General features: G+C 45.1%; 1 protein-coding gene across 4 annotated transcripts; it reads left to right on the top strand.

Moving 5' to 3' along the window:
• Positions 1-557: 557 nt before the first annotated feature.
• Positions 558-21,221, top strand: LOC119433948 (uncharacterized). Of its 4 annotated transcripts, none has more exons than XR_007464478.1 (5): positions 558-1,174; positions 14,228-14,279; positions 14,333-14,433; positions 15,837-16,981; positions 17,376-18,527. XR_007464478.1 is itself a non-coding variant. In XM_037701235.2 (5 exons), the coding sequence occupies exons 1-5, from the start codon at positions 1,070-1,072 to the stop codon at positions 21,114-21,116; spliced, it is 405 nt and encodes a 134-aa protein (XP_037557163.1). In that variant the 5' UTR covers positions 573-1,069; the 3' UTR covers positions 21,117-21,221. The 4 variants fall into 4 exon arrangements, 3 of the variants coding, with proteins under 3 accessions (XP_049515219.1, XP_049515218.1, XP_037557163.1); XM_037701235.2 differs by lacking the exons at positions 15,837-16,981; positions 17,376-18,527 and adding exons at positions 19,122-19,208; positions 21,057-21,221 and having other exon boundaries at positions 573-1,174; XM_049659262.1 differs by having other exon boundaries at positions 15,837-18,527.
• The last annotated feature ends 528 nt before the right edge of the window (positions 21,222-21,749 follow it).

Consider the following 21,749-nt stretch of genomic DNA (forward strand, 5'->3'; position numbering starts at 1 on the left):
ACATGCCGGAACCCTGCCCATCACCACACTATCGCGAGGAGACAGAGGCAGCGCCCTACTGTTTAAAGCACGCACCGGCGCTCTCCTCACAAACCAACGCCGCCACGAACTATTCGGCGTGGATCCGACGTGTCGCTTATGTGGTGCGAAAGAAGAAACCTTCCTCCACGTCTTACAGCAATTCCCGAAGGCTTCCCCCAGACCCCCGATTGTGTACCCTGGCCGAGAGCCTGGCGCTGACCGGTATCACCGAGGAGGAGCGAGCTGCACGCGCCGAAGCCACGAAAACCCGGCTAGAGCAGTGGGAACGTCAGGGCAGGTGCGCCGAAAATTCTGGCAACAGTCCTTTGACATTCCAGCTACAGCCACCTCATCACAGCAACGGTGAACCCTGACTGCGGCTGGTTACCGATGCCGGCCACGCCAAATGCGCGAGCCTCTGCCGGCTCCAGCTGATCGCGACCGACGAAGCGGCCGCGGAGGACGCGCTCACATGACCCCGGCATGGCTGGTGGATCGGATTGCGCTGGCTTTGGGGATATCCGAGACGACTGGTGAACAGCGAACCGGACCAACCAGACGACCTCAAAGACTGTGACTACTAGTACACTGTACTGTGACGAACTGTGTTTTATGTTTTTCCTCTCTTTTCTTTATGCGCCTCACTTTATTTCCTTTCTTGTTTTTCTACATCTCCTGTGGCGTTGACAAACGCCTGCCCTGCGACAAAAGGGATCAGGACCACTCAGTTACTACCACCGTGGTTACTACTTTACTTGCTGCGTAGCTCGGCCGCTTGTAATCCGTATGTAATCCGTAGTCCGTATGCATGGACCACGACGGCATGGACCTACTTCGGAGGACCTCCATGTCTATATGTTACGGGAGGACCTCCATGTCCGTATGTTACGCTATGGCCGCTCGATGAAAGCGCGCGAGGTTGTTTCTTTATTCTATGGTCCGAGCTTTGTGTATTTTGGTGCTTGAACGGATCATCAACTACCTCAACTAGCACACCCAAAAGCTGTTGCTACATAACGCGGTTCAGGCAAGATTAAGTTAAAGAGACATGTCTGGGTCCAGCGTTGAGTTGCAAGAAGTCGGTTGCGTGTCTGCACTCTCACCAAGAGAACGCCGCGAGTGCTTGCCAGTTTCCGTGATTGCTGCACGCAGGGTAAGTGTCTGTGTCCTTTTCTTGCAGCCTCGCTGTGTTTCACTGTGCTAGAAAGAGAGTGCTACTTATTTATTGCGGATTATATAGGTGAAAATATTCCAAGTGGTACCACCTGGTTCCAAACTGGTCCCCGTTGCACTGGCCAGCCCCCAATGGGACCAGCTGGAACCAGTTGATAGTAGTCCCAGTTGGTCCCAGCCCCTAATGGGACCAGCTGGAACCAGTTCAGCTGGGACCAGTTTGTAGTGGTCCCAGCCCCCATTGGGACCAGTTGGCAGTGTATTGGCCACAGCTCCATACATTCAAGGTGCCTGTTGGCAGCCGTGCATGGAGAGCTGCTGCTAAAGAAACAAGGGCTATAAGGCCAGTTTATAAGTATTTATTCACATGCTATGATTTTCTTTGGCCAGCGCCAGTCGCTTGCTCGATTTCCTCACGTCTTGAATCTTCTCAGAGAGAAGCTTTTTAATGGAGGCCACAGCTGTGGTCACATCTTCGCCCTTTAACTGGCCCCAGTAGAGGACTGTGGCTGTAAAACATAATTGGCACAGCACAGCATAAGGTTCAGTAATCTTGGTAAAATGTCAAGAAAACAATGATTTTTACAGAGACAAACAAAGCCAAAATGTGCCATTTTAGACATTTCAAGGTTACCAGAGCCTGTATATTTTTTTCCACCATACCTGTCACGACGTTCACTTTTGTGGGTGTAAGTGGCTGCTTCGGCAACTCCCCAGCTGCTCTGAGCTTGGGGGCAGCAATGCCACTCACACTTCGGTTCACAAGGCCATCCGTGCCCCATATTGCTTGGGCAGTGTCTGCACACAAGTGTTGCCTTCTTGTTGTTTAGGATTTTTGCTGCTTGATTTGCAGATATAATGATACCTTCTGCCAGATGAAACTGAAACGAAAAGATATCCATACCCACATTGTCAAAATAACACATTGCCGATAAGAATAGAGGTCCTACATAAATGAATTGCACAACCAGTGGTCTTAGCTAACCTTGTTGAATTATGTAATTTGTAGAGCACCTAGAGAACAGAAATACGAATTCTGAAAGGAAGTACGTGAAATACAGCTGGGTTTTGTGCATTTTCATTGCCTTAAAAAAGAAAGCAGGGCTTGTCCATCACAAATTATGTTCTTCGACATGCCCAGCAACCTTCTGTTTCAGCGACTGAAACATCAGGGGATAAAGTTAAGTATAATCATAAGTAAAATAAGAACTACTGTCATACAAAATGGGCAAATATGGTTTAGGCAGTATCGATTTTTCACATCTCGTTATGACAATGACCACTTTTTATTGGTTGAGAGGCTAGCATGTGAATACCTTTTGGACCGCTAAACATGGAAAGGAATACGAAAATAGTGTGCAATGGTACTCACCTCATCCATCAGGGAGGTGCACAAAGTCTTTCCCAGGCACTAGATAAGAATCAAAACCACATTAATATCTTTGCAGCACTTTTAATGGTGCTGTATGTGTGCAAATGTTTTGAGACAAGCTTAGCATTGAAATAATGCCAACTAAACACAATTGTTACATTAAATTCTACACAAGTAAATAGCATGGCTTTACAAGATTTAGAGAGCAGGGAAAAAGTTCTGTTAATTACTTACGCATGAAAATGAAAACTTTTACAAGTTACTTTATGAATGGTGGCCATGGGTGGCTCAAGGTATTTACATTTATTTATTAGATACAGTGTGCATGTGAGCACTCAGGTATGAGTAAAACAAATGTACTTGTCCCACAGCAAGTAGCAGCAGAACCAGGAATAAATGACCCTGGTGGAGTCAGCTAGAAGTGTTTAAAGCATATTAATATTGCCGCATTTACGAATGTACTGTTCACAGAAAATAGAAATAAAAGAGAATGTACTCGGTATGCTAGGAAAATGATCCTGGGCGTTGCCCTGATAATTTTTCTCCAGATGCAAGTCATTATCTGAAATGGCAGGTTGAGCACTAGTTAAAAATCACATAGTTAAACTTGTGTTCATATTTTGCAGGTCCGAAAACTGCAGAATGGGTCATGAGGGATGCTGTAGTAGTGGAGAGCTCCGGTTTAATTTTGGTCACATGGCGGTTCTTTAGCACGCACCCAAAGCACGGTACACGAGCATTCTTGAATTCTGCCCCCAATTGGAATGCCGCCACTATGGCCAGAGGTCGAACCTGTGACCTCGTGTTTAGCAGCAGAATCCCAGTCAATAAGCATCTCTATGTTCTCGAAATTGTCCATATTAATACCTCACTCCAGACATGGCTCTAATTTTTAAAGGCTGTGGCTCAACAGTGTAAAAGTGCCTATGTAGCATATAGTCTGCTGAAAATTCATTTGCCTAAAAACGCTTTTAGCTCTATGTGAGCGGAAGTGAAAACACTTGCCTTCTGTGATGACACTTGGTACTATGTGATCGCCTGAGTTTCAAATTATTGTGGTCAAAACATTGTCATTATAAAGAAGGCTATCTGCCCAGAAATTAAGGCTATAGTCACACAATGAGAAGCAAAAAACTTTTCTCCCAAGCCGCAGCTTTCTATGTACTAACCTTGGCTGGTACTAATGGCTTGTTCTGTAATGAAGTACAGTAAAATGCTTAGTAAAACAAGTTAAAGAAATATAAGTACTCCAGAAATGGTCACAGAATTTTAACCAGCCTGATGGAATTAGCTGCAATGTCAAACAAACCTGCCATGGGAGCTCTGTGGCTGAATGTGTGTGGTCGTAAGTTCGATTACTGGCCATGGTAATTAATGTCTGCAATTTGTCTGCAATGTCTGCAGTTTCAACATACGAAGTTGTGCATGATGCTCCGCAAAACAATTAACATTCCCTTAGTTCTTAGCTACGAGAGACATGGCATTTTACAAGAAAGAAAAATCGTGGTATTGGTATTTGATTCCAATATTATAAATTTGTATTAGAAGGAAACTGCACAATGAATCTTCTATGATGATTCTTATTACTATGGTGAGTTTTTCTAGTCAAATATGGCTACTTTATTAACGTATAAAAGGAAGAGTTATGCGCATATTTTGCATAAAAACGTTTGCTAATACTTTCACCGTTCTGTGAAACAGTCACACAGGAAACGCAATGCTCATGGCTGTTAACATAACGGCGCGTCACGTATAGTATGTATATACTTCACGAATACCGTAACAGCAATCACCTGAAAGAACAGTTTTGTGGTCAAGATCGAGAGCCTATCAATTGCACGGGAGAAAATGTTTCATAGTGACCCTCAGTTGCCGTTATCGACATTATGGCACAGCCCTTACGCAACTAAATCTACCGACTGTGGTTATGGCAAAGCACGCATTATTAGCGAAACCCATCAGTTCACTACAACTCCGAATTGAAACCATGAAGCAGTTCTTTAAGCACCAATTGCAATGCCTAAGGTATACTCGAGGCTATACAGCGCAGCTTAGGCTGCGCTGAAGAGGAAAATTCAAGCGCCTTCTGCGTCACCGTGTCTTGATCCTCTGTTGTCTAACTACACAAACTGAGAACTATTCCCTTCGTGAGTACATAAAAGAGAACCTCACATACCCGCCTCATAGAGAAGACACCCCAAGCCTCAAATGAATTCACTTGATTTTTGACCTCCACAGGGGAATAATGATATCCTCAATAAACCTCATACTGCTAATGAATGAGGCTTCGGCTTCTTTCTAGCTGCAGCCATACGGTCCAAAATGCATATCTCACTAAAAAATTTGGACCGAGGAGCCTGTGTCAGTTCGCCAAACGGATTCGTGATGTGTGTTCCTCAAGAAACAAGCAGCAGTAAATTGCACAAGTGAGTTGAACGTGTAGCATGGAACAGTGAATAAATATTGGTACATACCTTTGCGTATTCTGCAAATAGCTGTAAGCCTTAATTATCTTCAAATTACCGCCACTTGAAATTAACAGGTGAGGAATGGCCTAATTTTGAGAAGCAGTTAAAGGAACAAGTGGTGCTGGTTGAATCTAAACTGTACTGTCAGGTCCTTGTGTTACTGCCAAGTGTTTCTGTGAAGAAATGAAAAATTAGATATATCATGAGCTACTCGTCATAAGCAAACACGTTTTAATATGTTAAAATCAAGTTAAATATAGCAGTCATATGTAGGTGTGGTATGCAAACTGGATTCTTATGCGCTATGTTTATGCGTTTATGCTTTTATTAGTCACGTGCTGTTTATGCTTTTTTATTAGTCCCTCAATCTGCGAAGTCAAGATCCGCGCATGAAAAACACGCATTGGGCTTGTCTGAGCTCCTTCGGCTGGCACTGCAGTGTTGCCCTTGAGAACAGTGAGAGAACCTTTCCCACTGCGCGTTAGGAACTTCAGCGAAGCAATGGCTGTCCCACTTCTTGAAAACCCTCTAATGGCTCCTGCCAGGCTAGTACCACTGTGGCTGTGGCAGCTGATAGATTGTGACACGTCTTTTGTAGAAGTAACAAAGAACGCCCCAGAAATACACATAAATTCGCACTTCCTAGAACTTCAGTCAAAACACTCATGCCCAGAATTTTACACTGATGCTTCAAAGTCGCATGCCGGCATTTCTTATGCTGCAATCGGTCTGTCCTTTTCGGAATCGGGCTGTCTGCACCCGGAAACAAGTATCTTTACGGCAGAGGCCTACGCACTCTTGTCAGCTGCACGTCACATCAAGGAAATAAAACTACAAAAGGGTATAATATTTACCGATTCATTAAGCGTCGTCAAAGCCCTAATTTCTCTACAAAGAAACAGAAATCCTGCTTTTACTGAACTTTATTCAATCCTCTACGCTTTGTACGCATCTCATCAACAGGTCATAATATGCTGGGTACCTGGCCCCAGAGGCATCGAGGGTAATACGGTTGCTGATCGCATAGTGACAACAGTAGATACAAAACAAAGTAATTCTTCCATAGCTGTCCCTGTCATGGATTTAAAGCCCTTCCTTCGCAAGAAACTGAATGGCCATTGGCAACGAACATGGGACATAGAAACACTATATACTTCACGTCATTTAGCCAAACGTTGGAAACTGACCACCAATGACGAAAATACGGCAAGTCGAAGTTATATTCAGCCGTCTTAGGATAGGCCACACTTATGGCACTCACTCCTACCTATTGGCCGGTGACGATCCTCCTGTTTGTAATAAATGTGGCGAGATGCTTACGGTCCTCCACGTTTTGTTAGAGTGTCGGGGAATAGAAGTTCAAAGGAAAAAGTACTTTGCCCTGGCATACAGACGAAACATTCCCCTCCACCCCGCAATGCTTATCAGCATGGAACCACTTTTTGACAATAACTTAGTTTTAGCATTTGTACGAGATGTAAGCACATTGCATGTTATCAGTCCAAGGTATCGTAGCACATCCTCTCTCTAGAGGCTGCTGCTGTGATAGCATATTTGTAAAGCACGTGCCTCCCAACCCTTGCTCTCAAAGGCACACTGGTGAGCTACGAGTGCTAATGTCACTCACACATTTAGTACATCACCCTCGGGTAACAGAAATTTTATCGTCATAGCATATGGTATTAGTCATTCTCCCTATTTTAATTACTTTACATTTTACGCACTTTACAGCGACTAATTTTTAGGCCTCTCTACAGCCAAGTTACATGTACCATTCCACATTTCGATCCACAACCCTTACAGTTGCCACACTCTACCACTGTCAATTCATTTATTATCTTTTGTGTGATGCTCCTTGGCCATATCTGGCCCATGCACCAATAAAATCCATTGATCATCTTCCGTACAAGAGATAAAACGGAGAAAAACCAGCAGAGTCATGTTGGGAGGAATTAAAAGCAAATGTTACGAAGGGCAGAGCGGCGTCCCAGTCATGATGGTCGGCGGAAACATACATAGCAAGCATGTCTTTGATAGTTCTATTAAGACACTCTGTGAGGCTGTTCGTCTGGGGGTGGTACGCCGTTGTCAGCTTCTGCTTTGTAGCGCAGGAGTGCAAGAGGTCTTGGACAACCTTCGATATGAAATAGCGGCCCCGGTCTGTGATGAGCTGTCTAGGAGTGCCGTGGTGAAGTATAACGTGTTCGAGCAGGAAGTCAGCGATGTCGGTTGCACAGCTCGTTGGAAGCGCCCGAGTGATCGCGTACCGGGTCGTGTAGTCAGTAGCGACTGCTATCCACTTATTTCCACAGGCCGGTAGCGGGAAACGGCCAAGAAGGTCAAGGCCAACCCTAAAGAATGGCTCCGATGCTACGTGAAGGGATTGAAGGTGGCCAACTGGGAGTACTGCTGGTTTCTTGTGGCGCTGGCATTTTTCACAGGAAGCGACGTGACGGCAGACGTAATGGTAAATAGCGGACCAAAAGAAGCGATGCCGAAGACGGTCAAATGTCCTAAAGACTCCGAGGTGATCCGCTGTAGGCACATCATGTAGCTGTGTGAGGACAGTTTGACGCATACCGTATGTGTAGGAATAACCAAGAGCAGTTCAGGACCATCAGGGTGCATGTTGTAGTGGTACAAGATGCGATCCTGCAGCATAAACATATGCAGAGAAGGGGAACGTGTCTCATAAGTCAGCCTGAGAATGAAGTCTCGCATGTAGGGGTCATGGCATTGCTCATCTCTGATCTTCTGAAACACAGTAAGCGACAGCACGCAGGTATACTTGCAGCTGTCGGGAAGCTCCGGTGGGTCTACTGGATGGCGCGGCAAGCAATCAGCATCTTCATGCAATCGGCCGCTCTTATGCACAACTGTGTATGAGTACTCTTGGAGTTGTAGAGCCCACCGACTGAGACGTCCAGCAGAATCCTTTAGGTATGAAAGCCAGCATAAAGCGTGATGGTCGGTGATGACTGTGAATGGCCAGCCGTACAAGTAGGGGCGAAATTTACCCACTGCCCAAACGAGGGCAAGGCACTCGCGTTGAGTAATGGAGTAATTACGCTCCGCTTGGGACAGAAGACGGCTAGCGTACACAACACGGTCGCTACCTTGCTGGCGCTGAGCCAAAACAGCGCCGATTTCATGACCGCTGGCATCGGTTCGAACTTCCGTTGGAGCGGTCACGTCAAAATGGGCTAGAACTGGTGGCGAAGTGAACTGCACGGTAAGCTCGGCGAACGCTCGGCGAATTAGAATGGATGTACCTTGCGGCGCAGTTTTGAATGGCTTCGAGTGCGTTGATGAGATATATTTGGTGTGGATTCCATATGGCGGATGCATATACCAGTTTTGGTCGGACTATTGACTGGTAGGTTTAGGGGCATATTTTAGATGACGCTTGAGAAAACCGAGTGATTTGCTAGCAGATAAATGATGTTAGTGACGTGTGTGCATTAGGATAAGTCGTTAGATATAGTAACACCTAGGTACTTGTAAGACTGCACAGCACACACGGGAATGTTATTGTGTATTGGTAAGGAAATGGATCGCGCCGACGAGAAAATACCATCAAGTTGCATTTTTTAGGATTAAGTTCTATTAGCCAACGGTCGCACCATTGCTGTAAACAGTTAATGTCCTTCTGAAGTCTTGATTAGATGTGCTAGTAATTGTTTGATAAATGACGCAGTCGTCTGCAAACAAACGAGCATTGCAACACCAGCAGAGCAGTCATTAACGGCCGAATGTGGCGACAGAAAATCAAGGCCTAAGATGATTTCGCGTGGGCACTGCTCTAAGACGTAAAACACAACAGAAGTGTGGTGTCCGGCTACAGTGACACGGGTGGAAAACATCCCAGTGACAGCAGGAGTTCCACCGTCGGCTATGCGGACGACAGTGAGCGGAGTAGGAGTGAGGACTTTCTTTAGGCACTTACGGAGGTTTGAGTTCATAACCAATATGTGTGCTCCTGTGTCAATCAGTGCTTTCACAGGTATACCGTCCATGTCCATGTAGATAAGGTTGTGATGGCCAGGCAGTGTAAGCAGATGAATTTTTGGTCAGATCATCAGGGCAGGCTCACCTCTCGGAGCTGCGCCCGTTTGTTTTCCGAGGAGCGGCGGGAGTAAGAATGAGATGGAGAGCGACGAGGCAGAGGCGAGTGGGAAAGACGTGGGCATGGCGAAGGGGAATGGTTTGGTCGTGCGGGCAGAGATGTTGGAGTGGTGCCTTCTTCGATGTGTGTCGGCGGGCGGGAACGGCCAGGAGGGTGTCGGTCATTGTGATAGCTCTGTCGAGGCTGCGTGTTCCAAGAACTGCAACAATGGCGAGAAATATGTCCAACGCGTCCACAACAGAAGCAGGTAGGCCTATCATCAGAAGTGCGCCATTCCTCTGGGTTTTGATAACGAGGACGAGCGTGTGAACTTCGTGGTAGATCGGGTACGCCGGGTCAGTGGTAGTCGGGTCTGTTGACTGGGCAAAGTGAGTGGTGTCCGACGTTTGCCAACTCTTGACTTGCAACGGTCTGGTTGAGGGATATTGTTGCGTCGGAATTGTCTGGGGCGTGAACCTGGGTAGGAACAGGAGATGCAGCTTCAATCTCTCGGCGGATGATGCGCACGATACTGTCGGATGCAGGCGGCACAGGTGGGAGACAGTGGTCTTAGCAGGTAGATGTTGCAGCTGTATTAGGAAGGTGAGAAAAGTTGCGACCAATACAACGGCTTTTGGCTTCTTTGAATTGGCGGCATTCAGCAATGATGTCCTGCACTGTTGATGAGTTCATGAAAACGAGGAGTGTAGATGCATTATCCACGATTCCTTTGAGGATGTGCGTGACCTTCTCCACTTCTAGCATCTTCTCGTCAACCTTGCGGCAAAGAGCAAGCACGTCCTGAATATATGTCACACAGGACTCGGTGCATGCCTGAGCTTGGCAAGCATGGTCTTTCTGCGAGACACGCTGGCAGCCAACAGGCTTGCCAAACAAATCAGTGAGCTTTTGTTTCCACGAGTACCAGCTGGTTAGTTCCTCTTCGTGGGTCAAACCAGGCGCGTGCCATTCTCGCCAGGTAAAATATCAGGTTAGCAAACATGACGGTCTGGTCCCAGTGATTGCTCGTGCTCACCCGTTTGTATAGCTGAAGCCAGTCTTCAACGTTGGTGTTGTCTGTGCCGGAAAAGGTGCCAGGGTCACACGGTTGTGCTAGGATGATGGTGGGCGCGGTTAGCAACGTGCCCGAAGCATTCTCGCCTTGAGCTGGCATTGTCAATGCAGCCAAGAAGTGCACGCTGCGTGAATCAGTTGTGCGTCTTGGGGAACCCGCACCTTCCACCAAAATGTTACTGGGGAAAGAGGTTTAAAATATATTTACAGGATATTTACAATGCGGCCACTGGCATACAAAGCATACAATATGGAAACCAATCCGCGCGACATCAGAGAGCGTCGTCGTATTCCGTACTGTCCTCAGCTTTGTCTCGAGCAGTGCTTGGTAACAATATGTTTGCATGTAGAGCACCTGTGGTGGCCGCAGGCACTGGATGTTGGCTTCGTCTTTGTTCTTATTTTGGCATGTACAAGAATGTCCTTGAAATTAGTGTCGGGTCTCTAGGCTACTCTGGGCGGGTCAGAAAAGATCTCATTAAGTTTCTGGTTGCTGGTGAGAATTGGGCAATACTTATTGAGAACTTGGTTCATGTTTGGGGTGGCGTTTGAGAATTTAGTAGTAAGAAAAGGGGCTTTTTTTTAATGTATTTAAGGAGAGGTTGGTGTCTATATGTGTCGCCGGCTACTCCTCTTCTCTTACATGATAGTTGTCGTTGGAAAGTTGTCAAAAATCACAAAACTGGACTAATAACCACATGTACAAACATTCACGTACTAAGTCTTAACTGCAATATAAATAAATGTTTGCGCAACAGAAGAGTTCACATAACTTAAATACTCACAAAACCGAAGTATCCACAGGCAAGACATGAGTTCACAAAGCATAAATATTCACAAAACAAAGATGTTCACACAGAAGATGTTGGGCACTTGCGAATTAGGTCCCTCTTGAATGCCACGCTCTAAATACAACAGTCTTGTACGCAGACACAAATGCTACATGAACACGAAGACACAATAAACATGTAATCAAGAGTGCCTGTTAATAATAACAATGCCAGCAATAACTGATATCTGACTTAGTATTTTTGGGATATTTTTTATTCCTCCAAAAATTGAACTAAGGCGCGTGCAGCAATGTTTTGAAGTTTTTCTTTTGGCCATGGACCCAAAATGTTTCCTATGGATAGTGGCCGTCTATCCACATGTAGTTTTTCATGTTTTTTACAGTGTAGGAGAAGGTGTTCTATGTCTTCATCAGCCTCTTCACACGAGCATGTAGCACTATTGGTTTTTCTTATCCTATACAGGAAGCTTTTAGTATAGGCAGTGCCTAGTCGAAGCCTATGTACTGTTGTTTCAACTGATCGGCTAATTTGTTCTTGTGATCTTAAGGTGGGATTGGAGGACCTCGGCTTGCTCAATTCTGGTTGCATTGGTGTAGGCTTTTTGAAGGCTAGTGTTCAGGTGATTCCTGTTTGATAGGGTTGTATTAAAATGATTGAGTTTATCTATGTAATCTTGGTTTTCAATGCAAATGCAACGTCATGGTGTGGCTTGATATTTAAAGATGCCTTGATGCTATGTCTGGGATGGTGGATTAGATATTCTAGGTATTGTTCCTGTCAAAAGTTTTCCTATACAGTGTTGTCTTTAGTATTCCATTGTCAATATATATTGTGTCCAGAAAGTTGTGTCCAGTTGAAAATTCTGATGTGATTATATTGGTGGGAGAAAAGAAATTAGGAATGTTACAAATTTATCTAGACTGTCCTGACCATGTCCCCATATTATAAATATGTTGTCTATGTATCGTAGGTATGTGTGGAGCTTGTCTGTGCAGCGAGATAGGAAATCTATTTCTAAATTCTCCATAAGTATGTTCACCTAGGTTGGTGCAAAATGTGCACCCATACTTGCCCCATGTATTTGTAGTAATTCCCTTCAGCCCTAAGTGAACCCAGATGTTATGATGTGGTTCGGGGAGCAGGCTTAATTGTGTGAGCAGCCCTAAGTGAACCCAGATGTTACAATGTGGTTCGGGGAGCAGGCTTAATTGTGTGTCAGAGATGCCTCCGAGGGCAGCAAGGAAGGAATGGCAACAATCACAGCACACAAACATATATTCAAGCATAAAAAGTGCAAATACACAGGAACAGGGCATGGGGGCAAGTGAGAACAAGCAACCCTACAAAGCATTCAGAGCGACTACCACAGCGCACTCACAGTTTGGCTGGTGTTGCATCGCTCGATGAATTGCACGAGCAGAGATGACAGGCAAGCTCTCACAGACTCTTGTTCGTCTGCTGGGTGACAGGAGCGGAGGACGTGTCGTTTAGAGGTCCCTTCGTGCGTTGGCGCTTGACTGCGTCCCTCCGACAGCTGTTGGCCTCCCAAACGTTGATGTCCGACCCAAGCCAACGCGTCTTCCTTGCTCCAATTCTGAGCTCCTCTTGCCTTTCTGGCGTGGCTCTTCTCCTTCTGTAGGTGTCACGAATTTCAGCGCTCCGGAAACGGCCAGAGACAGAAAGTAAATACTTAGAAGAACATTTATCTAAAAAAAAGAATATTGAAGAAAAACAAACAGCAAACTACCCTGACACACTATAAACACTATACATAAACAAACACTCAAAAAGCTAGCTATACATATAAAAACAAACAAGCCCTCAACTACATATTGTTCCTCCGCTCGACTAACCAACGCGAAGTCACGAACAAACGAACGTTCTGACCGTCGCCAGTCGTGCTGTTGGAGGCCCAGCGTGGAAAAGGGCGTTGGCCTGCGTGGTTCCGACACAGCGTGGGCGTCGACCTCCGTCGAGAGCGATGAGGTTGTGGTCTTCCACAGAGACCCGCGTGGCACAGGACGCGGTCTGGGCCAGTCGGCCGTTGTGCCGCTGACGTGGCGTTGGCGATTGCCTTCGTGGCAAAGGGCAGCAACTGGTTACAGCAGCTTGGGGCTGGACCGGGGCCGCAGAACACAGCCACGGCGACGCAGTCGGGGCTCAGGAGCTGGAGTTGTCGCTGGCCAACTCGCGAACGTCCCCTCTTCGGTCCATGGTCCCCGAAGCTACTGCCTCCTGTCTCCAGAGCGCAGTTGGAGATGCAACTCCTTGTCCACCACGTCAGCAATGCCAGTTCATCATCATCTGTGTCCCTTTTTCTTCATTTCTTTTTTTTTTTTCTCTCTCGCGCTTCACGCGCTTCTCGCCTGTGGGACGGTCCCTTGGCTGTTTCTTTGGCCAGCGTCTTCGTCTTTTTTCGCGTTATCATACGTCTTGCTGGTGACTCATGACAGTAGGCTGCTTGAGCCATGCGTTATTTACCAATTGGCTGAGCGCTCTTCTGTGGCACTCGCTCATTCGTATGTGTTCGTAGTCTTTATTTTTTCTTTATTGCACGTGCGGCACCAGCCACCTCATGCTTCCACGTTCAAGCACGTGCACAACCATGCGCAAGGTTCGCTCCCACAAGTACGTCGTGACGCTCGGTCCAGTGTATGGCACCGACTCGGCAGGTGGGCTAGCTATCGCACTACACCAGAAATCCAGCACAGAAATTCAAAAAGCATTTGCGTTCAAAAGCTTCACTGCAGAGATTAATAAGCACAAGGCAGGGATAAGCAGGAAGAAGCCTTTTATCATCCTTGCCCAAGACAGGCCTTGGCCATAACATATTTCATTATCAATGGCCCTCATGGGAGGAAGCCATATCCGCGTATTCTCAAATAATCCTCCTTGTATAAGGAAACTCAAAGCTTTTCCTCCACTCCACCGAGTAAAGTGCAGCGCTGGCCCTTGAATGAACAAGACACTGCTCTTCTCAAAATTACTATGCAGTGTCAATAAAGCGCAGTGACCACTTTTGTTGAGGGGCAGCACTGCCATAAACTTTTCAGAGTCAACGTGGAGTGTTTAGTAGAGGAACGTTCTAGATACAGGGGTTACAATACCTGCATGCACACAAGCATTGTAAATGTGCAATGGTCCTGTGCCATGTCAGATGCATGCTTGTGTTATTTCTGTTGAGTGAGGATGCTGAATACAGTATTTTGGACTGTGTGCGCAGGAGGAGTGGCCAACAAGTCAGCTAACACAACGGATGAACTTGCAGCAGCAAGGTGAGCAGTTGCCTTGTTGACCTGCATTGGCCGAAACACTGGCGCTTCTACAGGAATGAGCTGGCAGATGGTCGAGGTGGGCCTGGCAGCCGTGGGTGAAGACCTGCAAGCTGTTGCTGAGGCCTTGCACACCTGTCAAGCAGCCCATGCACAGGTGACTGCAGTCGAGATGCGGGATGGCCATTTTTGTAGACTATATGACTGAACGCTGGACCAAGTACTGTATGCATGGCTACCATGGAAAATACTTGCAGCAGCTGTTATCTGCACATTTATCCGTTCTGGAGACTGCGCCAATATGTAATGAATATTCTTGTGGCTTCAACAGGACACGGGACACCACAGAATCTGGTGCAAGTCTATCAAAATTCGAACAAGACGAAGGGTTCACGAAAAGGTAGAGACAAAGTGATCAACAGTGAGGGAACAGAGAAAGCCTTAACCTGTGGCCATTGTTTTGACAAGGGCACTCGTCTACAAGATATTAACATTGGGGCACTTCTGGCCCTAAAGAAGACAGGCCTCTTGTTGAAATGTTTGCTACAGCCTGAGGCTGCCCTTATTCACCCACTGTCGATCACATAGAAAAAATCACTTCAGAGGTAGCATGCTTGCGGTAAACGATATTGACGGGGCTTATATCAGAGACATTACGTTTTAACTGTGAGTCTTAAATTGAGAAAAGGGACGATTTAGATTGACACTACTCAAATTATATCTGTGGTTCTCGAACTGGATCACCTAATGCTTCAATTGAAGGTGCCCATTCAGTAGAAGGCATTGCATACTTTTTATGACGATTGGGTCATAATTATGCTATTGGGTAATTTTTTGTGTTTTCGATCGTAAACGTTCACTCCGGGAAATCATACGAAAGAGGATCATATCAACGAGGTTCTGTAGTTATAGACAAGTCAAGCAAATAAACAACTGTTGGTGATACGAGCAGGTGAAATGATTGTGTTAAGGCACCCTAGAGTTCCAATAAGCTGTTCCATATGTAACTGCAGTATTCGCTAGCAAATTTATATTAAAATGTCCACCTAAGAGAACTTTATATTTCTTGTTACCAGCAAATTGTAGTATCGACTTAAGAAAGACAAATAGGTTATGTGCACTACAAGTGGGGGGCCGATAGACGACAAAAATAATGAGTTTGTTTAGCTGTAAAGGGGCCCTGAACCACCCCTCGGGCTTGATGAAAAAACAGATTTTGCGGACAGCATACGCTGCTATGAATGCTGTGCCATACACTTAGATTTGTGCGTAGCTGCGCCTGCTGCATAGCGTAAATCTAGTTTTAATATGCCGTCATCGCCAGTAAAAATGCATGCTGTGGCGCCATCTGATAGCTAGAAATCAAAACACTTGCGAGACTCGGTAGCCTCCGAGGCCAGGCTGTGAGCACTATCTGAAAGACTTTGTACTTAGTGTGAGATGAGCCAAAGTCAAGGCTCATTTTACCATTTATTTTTTACTGTTACGGAGGAGAGCAAGTAGCAAGAGTGAATTCGGATTGAAATGGGCGTCACATTTTACACAATTACGCTGTAACAGGTGGGCCGTTGCGCGGACTTCCAGGCAGCAAGCGAGATTACTGCAAGCAGACAAAATGCCACATCCATGTGATGTCTTGGATTTCACTCGGTTTCTGGCCATGCTATTGCGATTTCGCTATAGCACCGCCAGAAACGAAGTGATGAAGCAGGAAATTATAATGCTGGCTGATAGGTGGGTGCTTTTTTACTCACCAACGGCGGTAAAGGGCGGTGATGGCGAATGCAATGTCACACATCCTCACTTGTGGTGGGTGATTGAATTACTTTAGAGAAATACGAACCCTCGATCCAGACACAATTTTCTCTGAAACTAAGCATTTTTGTGCCATAAAAGAAGTGCTTCAGTGTTTAGGGAATGGTATTTTATCAGTATACATTGACATAATATATGCTTTTAGACTTCCTTTAAGATTAGCACTCTGTAATGCGGATTCATTCAGAAATACTCTGGCAAAATGTTGCACACTAACGTGCACTGCTACTGATGTATTCTCTGTCGTGCACCAACAACATGCGCACACAGGCCCTCTTCTTCGTTCACAGAAAATGCACTGTTTAAATATGTGCCTGTATAGTTCCTACCACAGTCCCGCGGAGGTCAGCATACTGCTGAGTATACTCACTCATCATCATTTAAAATGTGTGAGTGAGTGATGAAGGATTTGAGTGAATATGAATGTGAGTGAGTACCTAGAAGTTTGAGTAGACATCAGCATACCTGCCAAGTCTCCCGGATTACCCGGGAGACACCCGGATTTGGACCATTTCTTCGGGTTGTACGGTTGACCGGAAAATCTCCAGGAAATTGCTGTTGTGTCCCATTCCCGCGTCCAGCGCTTTGTCAGGCCACATTGGCAAAAAAAAAAGTCCACCCCAATCTAATCCAGTTAGAAGTTCATCATGCAAAACATTATTAAGAAAGTCTATTTCGTTAAACGCAGATCCGCTGCTTACGCTGACGGGGTTGTTGGATGCCATAGTGGCCTTAGTCCCATTAAGCTAGCCAGCGAATGCCGCCTTCCACAACTAGCAACTCTAGACTCTCCATCGTTCTTCTTGGCGTCAGCCACTCTGGCATTGCATAGGCTACGGTCAGTCATGGCTTTAAAAGCAAGGAGCGCTAGCGCAAACAGTATCTTCAAGGTATGGTATATTTTAACTGCGCTAACCCACACGGACATGGATGAGGCAGACAAGACGTACGTGCGCAGACTTGCAACTGAATGTTTAATGGGTACAGTTTAAAGAGATAAAGACTACACGAGGGTGTGTAAGCGAACCTTCGGTGTCACTAGCTGATTGCGAGATGGAGCTTTTAGATGCTACTGTGTGATGTCAACATATCTATGGTTGGATCGCCAATCAGATGTATTCATTTTTCTCTGTATATATGTCATTTTCACCCATTAACATTCAGTTGTGAGTCTGCGCACGTCTTGTCTGCCTCGTCCTTGTCCGTGTGGGTTAGCGCAGTTAAAATATACCATGCATGTTAACCAACTAGCCCGACTCGGAGCTCTACTTCAGTATCTTCAAGTATTTTTACTGTAGTGCTCAGCCAAAGTGACGTTGGGTATTTTGTTGATACGACAGAGCAATGCAGAGTGCGAGCGGCAATTTAACATTGTGAAAAATACGAGGATGCAGTGCCGCTCGTCCATGTGTCCTTCGTTGAAAACGCTGGGAAACATCAACCTCGCAAAATGTGAAAGAAATAGAATTTCTTACAATCAAACATTATCTGAGGAATTTTTCAACACCCGCCGTGGTTGCTTAGTGGCTATGGCGTTGCCCTGCTAAGCACGAGTTCACGGGAACAAATCTAGGCCGCAGAGGCCGCATTTCGTTGGCAGCGAAATGCAAAAACGCCTGTGTGCCGTTCATTGGGTGCACATTACAATAACCCCAGGTGGTCGAAAATAATCCGCAGTTCCCCACTACGGCGCGCCTCATAATCAGATGGTGGTTGTGGGACATAAGACCCGGGAATTTAATTATATTTTAAAGAATTTTTGAAGGCAAAATTAGCAACGAAATACTTGCAAAAGTGAGACCTTGGTGTTCATGTGGTCATTTGTATATCTGTAAATAAAATTGTAATGACGTTCTCCTGGCAGTACTTAAAGGGACACTAAAGCAAAACAATAAATCAACTTACTAGACTGGTAAAGTATTCTTCGAAAACTCTGCTGTCGTTAATTACACTGCAATAGGTCAATTATTAGAAGAGAAAATGAAGCTCAAAGTTAATTTGTTGAATTTCGCGCAAAAACCCCAACGTCAGCACTTCAATGTGACGTCACGACCTCTAGAGTAATTTTTCATATTTGGGCCACGTTGGCTCAGTAAAAGTTCGCCAAACTTGCCACATTCAGTTTTGGGCTCCTTTAGAACGCAATGTAGTCAATCTTTACCGCTAAAGAACTAACCGAGACCTAGAAGACGCTGTCAAAATCGATGATGTCACGGTGAGCTGGTGCGGGAACTTCAAGGTGGTGTCCCGACTCGCCGTCTGTGTTTTTCGTTTCTTTCTGGCTTACGAAGCGACTTCTCACGCTAAGAGTGGTGTTTTCGGAATTTCGGAAGGGTAATCTACTTATACAGAAGAAATCATTTTTCCCTTTAGTGTCTCTTTAAATATAGACGTTGGGGGAGGGGGGTGTAACCACCTGACCACCCCCCCCCCCCCTGGTCGGAAGATCTCCCGGATTTAGTTTCTCCGAACTTGGCAGGTATGCATCAGTATGAATGTGAGTGAGGGCCAGTGATTGTGAATGGATGTGAACATGAACATAAGTGAATTCGTGTTCTTGGGAGTAGATGGGAGTATGAACATGAGTGAGAGCTGGTGAGTATGAGTGGACATGAGTATGAATGTAAATGACTGCTACTGAGCGTGATTATGAATTTGAGTGAGTACCTATGGTGCCACGTGCATTTTTCCTCACATATGCTGTCAAAACCTGTTGGTATAGGAAGTTGGAATTAACAGGGAAACTGATTTCTGGATCAAATTAACATAGTAAATGCTCTGACCTTGCAACTTTCGCTGTCACTAACGCATTCTAAACTTTTATAGTCTGCAGATGTTGAATAAAAGTGTGTAATTTACATTGCAGAGCCCCTCTAAGCACAGGCTTGCTTTGTAGTTGTTCAGTTCTTTTAATGAGCATGAAGTTTAAAATGTTTTCTTCCTTTTGCAGCTTTGCTTAGAGCGGTTGTGAGCTAAATCCAGAAATCATAGCTGCACTTGCGCGCACCTAGACCTGTCTGAGTATTGCAGGCTGCTGTCACTGCAAGTTCTTCAGCAGCCACTGGAGCCCAGACATTCCTGCACATGGCCAAGACACAGCTGAACTGCCAGCAAAAGGTATACAAAGGTTTACACAGTAGTCGTCAGTCAAATAGTTACTTGGTTTTCGTTTTTTATTAAAAAAAAAAAGGTGCCTTGCATAAGAAATATGCATCTACCCATGCTGTAAACTAGGCTACTATTCATTGGCCACAAAAAAAAAAAATTGTTGTAGTTGGCCTTGAAAAACAAGTGAGTGCTAATGATCTACCTCTTTGCTAAGGGCAAAATTATGGCACAGGTTGGATGGACGAGAGGGTCATTTCGAAGCTTGGGGAATAGGAACAGTTCATAGTCACCATAAATCAGGTAGTTGTATATAGTCAAACCTCGATATAACTAAGTTGTACTTGCAGCGACCAGCTCCGTTATATTGCGAATTTAGTTAATTCGAGGTTTCGTTAATTCTGTGGAGGGAAGATCGGGAATTAAAGATAATTTGTGACATCAGCAAATTTCGTTAAATCGAGGTTCGTTATATCGAGATATGTCTGTATAAGTGTTGCTCTTATTAAAACTGAAATGTTCCCCTAGTAAATGGTGAGGTTATGTGGCAGAGTACAGTAAAATACCACCTGAATGAACATCATTTAAGCGAATTATTGAGTTGTACGAACTTTCTTTAAATCCTCCACCAAAACTCCATTGGACCGAATGTAAACGCCCTTCAGTGCAACGAAGTTCTGTGCAGTGCTCGAACATATTCCACGACATCATCCTACATCTCCCAGGCCATATTTATTGCTTCAAGTACAACCTGCACTGTTGTGGCATATTTTTACGTTGTTCATAATCGTGCAACGAATAATGGGCCCTATTTTAGCTTTCAACTGTATCGACCAAGGCTCCTTGGATTGGCTACCTAGATAAGCTCGTAACCAGCCAAAGCCATAACCACAGCTACAGCTTTAGCCCTACAACCACAAAGAAAAGGCATTTGCGTGCTTGTTAATCATGACCGCCAAACAAAAGCACCTGTCTCTAGACAAAAAACGGGATGTCTTGAGCAGACTCGACTCCGGGAAGCATTACGTCGACGTTGCGAAGGTATTTGGCATCCCAGCGTTGTCATTGTTTACAATTAAAGGCGCCAAGCAATCGTGACCAAGTGCGCACCTCAGCGCACTTTGTACTTGCAAATGAGCAGAGCGACAAATAAATGAGATGAAATATCATTTGAACACCTGATGTTTCCTTTAGCTTGGATAACAAGCTGCAACATACTTATTTCAGTTGTGTGAACTTTCACTTTAACAAACTTTTTCCTCGGGTCCCTTGAAGTTCTTCTTTCAACTGAAGTTTCACTGTATGGCTCATGATACACATGGCAGGCTAGGTCTGGTTATATTCATAGGAAGTGTGTTCTTATGGTGTGCAAAGGAGTCACCGAGATTACAGTAGGTTTCAGAGTGTTTTATGGACTCGCTGCTACGCATACCAGTGGCCACGGAGGACTGAAAAAGATAAATTGGCGGGCCCGTGAACGCAAAGTTCAAAAGTGGCCTCTATGCCCAAGACATGCTGTGCTATGGCACCACAACTAAACAGACAAATACCCCCACAAAATAAATGTAACTACAAGCTTTATCTTGATCTCTCAATGCTCCTCTGCCTGTGAAACTGTCATTGCCTTGCAGCCAATATTATGTCAGGGCAATGGTGTGCCAATAGTGTTAGTGTTTCTGCCACACCACTTGTAGTAATTAGCTCATTAGCTTCATTTATAGTGCAGTGCTAAGACTGACTGAGAACCTGCTGAATGTGAAGAGTCACTGCCGATCACAGCACTTTTGTTTTTGCAAGAGTGCTGTCGACACTACAAATTGATATTAGTCGTGAGTGACAAAGTACTGTCTCTGTGTGCAGTGCCTCTTGGCATGGGAGGCCGCCCTGCGGAATGTGACTGCAAGTTCCTGCTCAAGCTAGCAACCCCATCGGAGCTGCAGAATATTCCTAACCTCTACAAGACAGTAGCTGAAAGAAATAGCATAGCTTCTCTTCAGAAAACATAAATCAACATATTTATTGTTATTTCGGCTGATTTTCCTCTGACGCGAATATGAAGGCACCTTCGAACAATTTATGTGCTTTTGTAAATTATATCTGCACAAACTTAGTTTTGATTTAGCGGGGCTGTGACCCGGTCACCCAAATGTTTAGTTTGAATTTGTAACAGAGAGTAGAGTGGCCAGTATTGTTAATCTTGAGAACTTGTTGAAGCACAGCAAAAAGAATAAAGACAGAGAAACAACAGAAAAAGGCACTTACTCCCAGCTGAAAAATTTATTGAACAGGCTTTACATATAGATATATATGTACACAAAAAAGTGATCACGCATGCGGACCAAAGTAAAGGTAACAAATCAAAATGATAAGTGATATTCAATTTTGAAGAAATCTGGAAGGTAAAGGTGAACGGACATGTGTACTAACAATCAACAAAAGCAAATTCGTTATCGTGTAGCAAGACAGAAAGGTGGCTGATGCAAGCATCTCCTCTTTTTCTAATATGATAGGCCTCTGCTAATTTTCGCGTAATCTACTCATTGCTTTAAAAAC

Source organism: Dermacentor silvarum, chromosome 11 (genome assembly GCF_013339745.2).
Source record: "Dermacentor silvarum isolate Dsil-2018 chromosome 11, BIME_Dsil_1.4, whole genome shotgun sequence".
Lineage (NCBI taxonomy): Eukaryota > Metazoa > Arthropoda > Arachnida > Ixodida > Ixodidae > Dermacentor > Dermacentor silvarum.

Excerpts from the sequence above, each read along its gene's own strand:
- LOC119433948 (XM_037701235.2), top strand. The coding sequence starts at position 1,070 with ATGTCTGGGTCCAGCGTTGAGTTGCAAGAAGTCGGTTGCGTGTCTGCA. Across the intron at positions 14,434-19,121 it reads GTCAAGCAGCCCATGCACAG|GCTGCTGTCACTGCAAGTTC; the intron begins GTGACTGCAGTC and ends TGAGTATTGCAG. Across the intron at positions 19,209-21,056 it reads AGCTGAACTGCCAGCAAAAG|TGCCTCTTGGCATGGGAGGC; the intron begins GTATACAAAGGT and ends CTCTGTGTGCAG.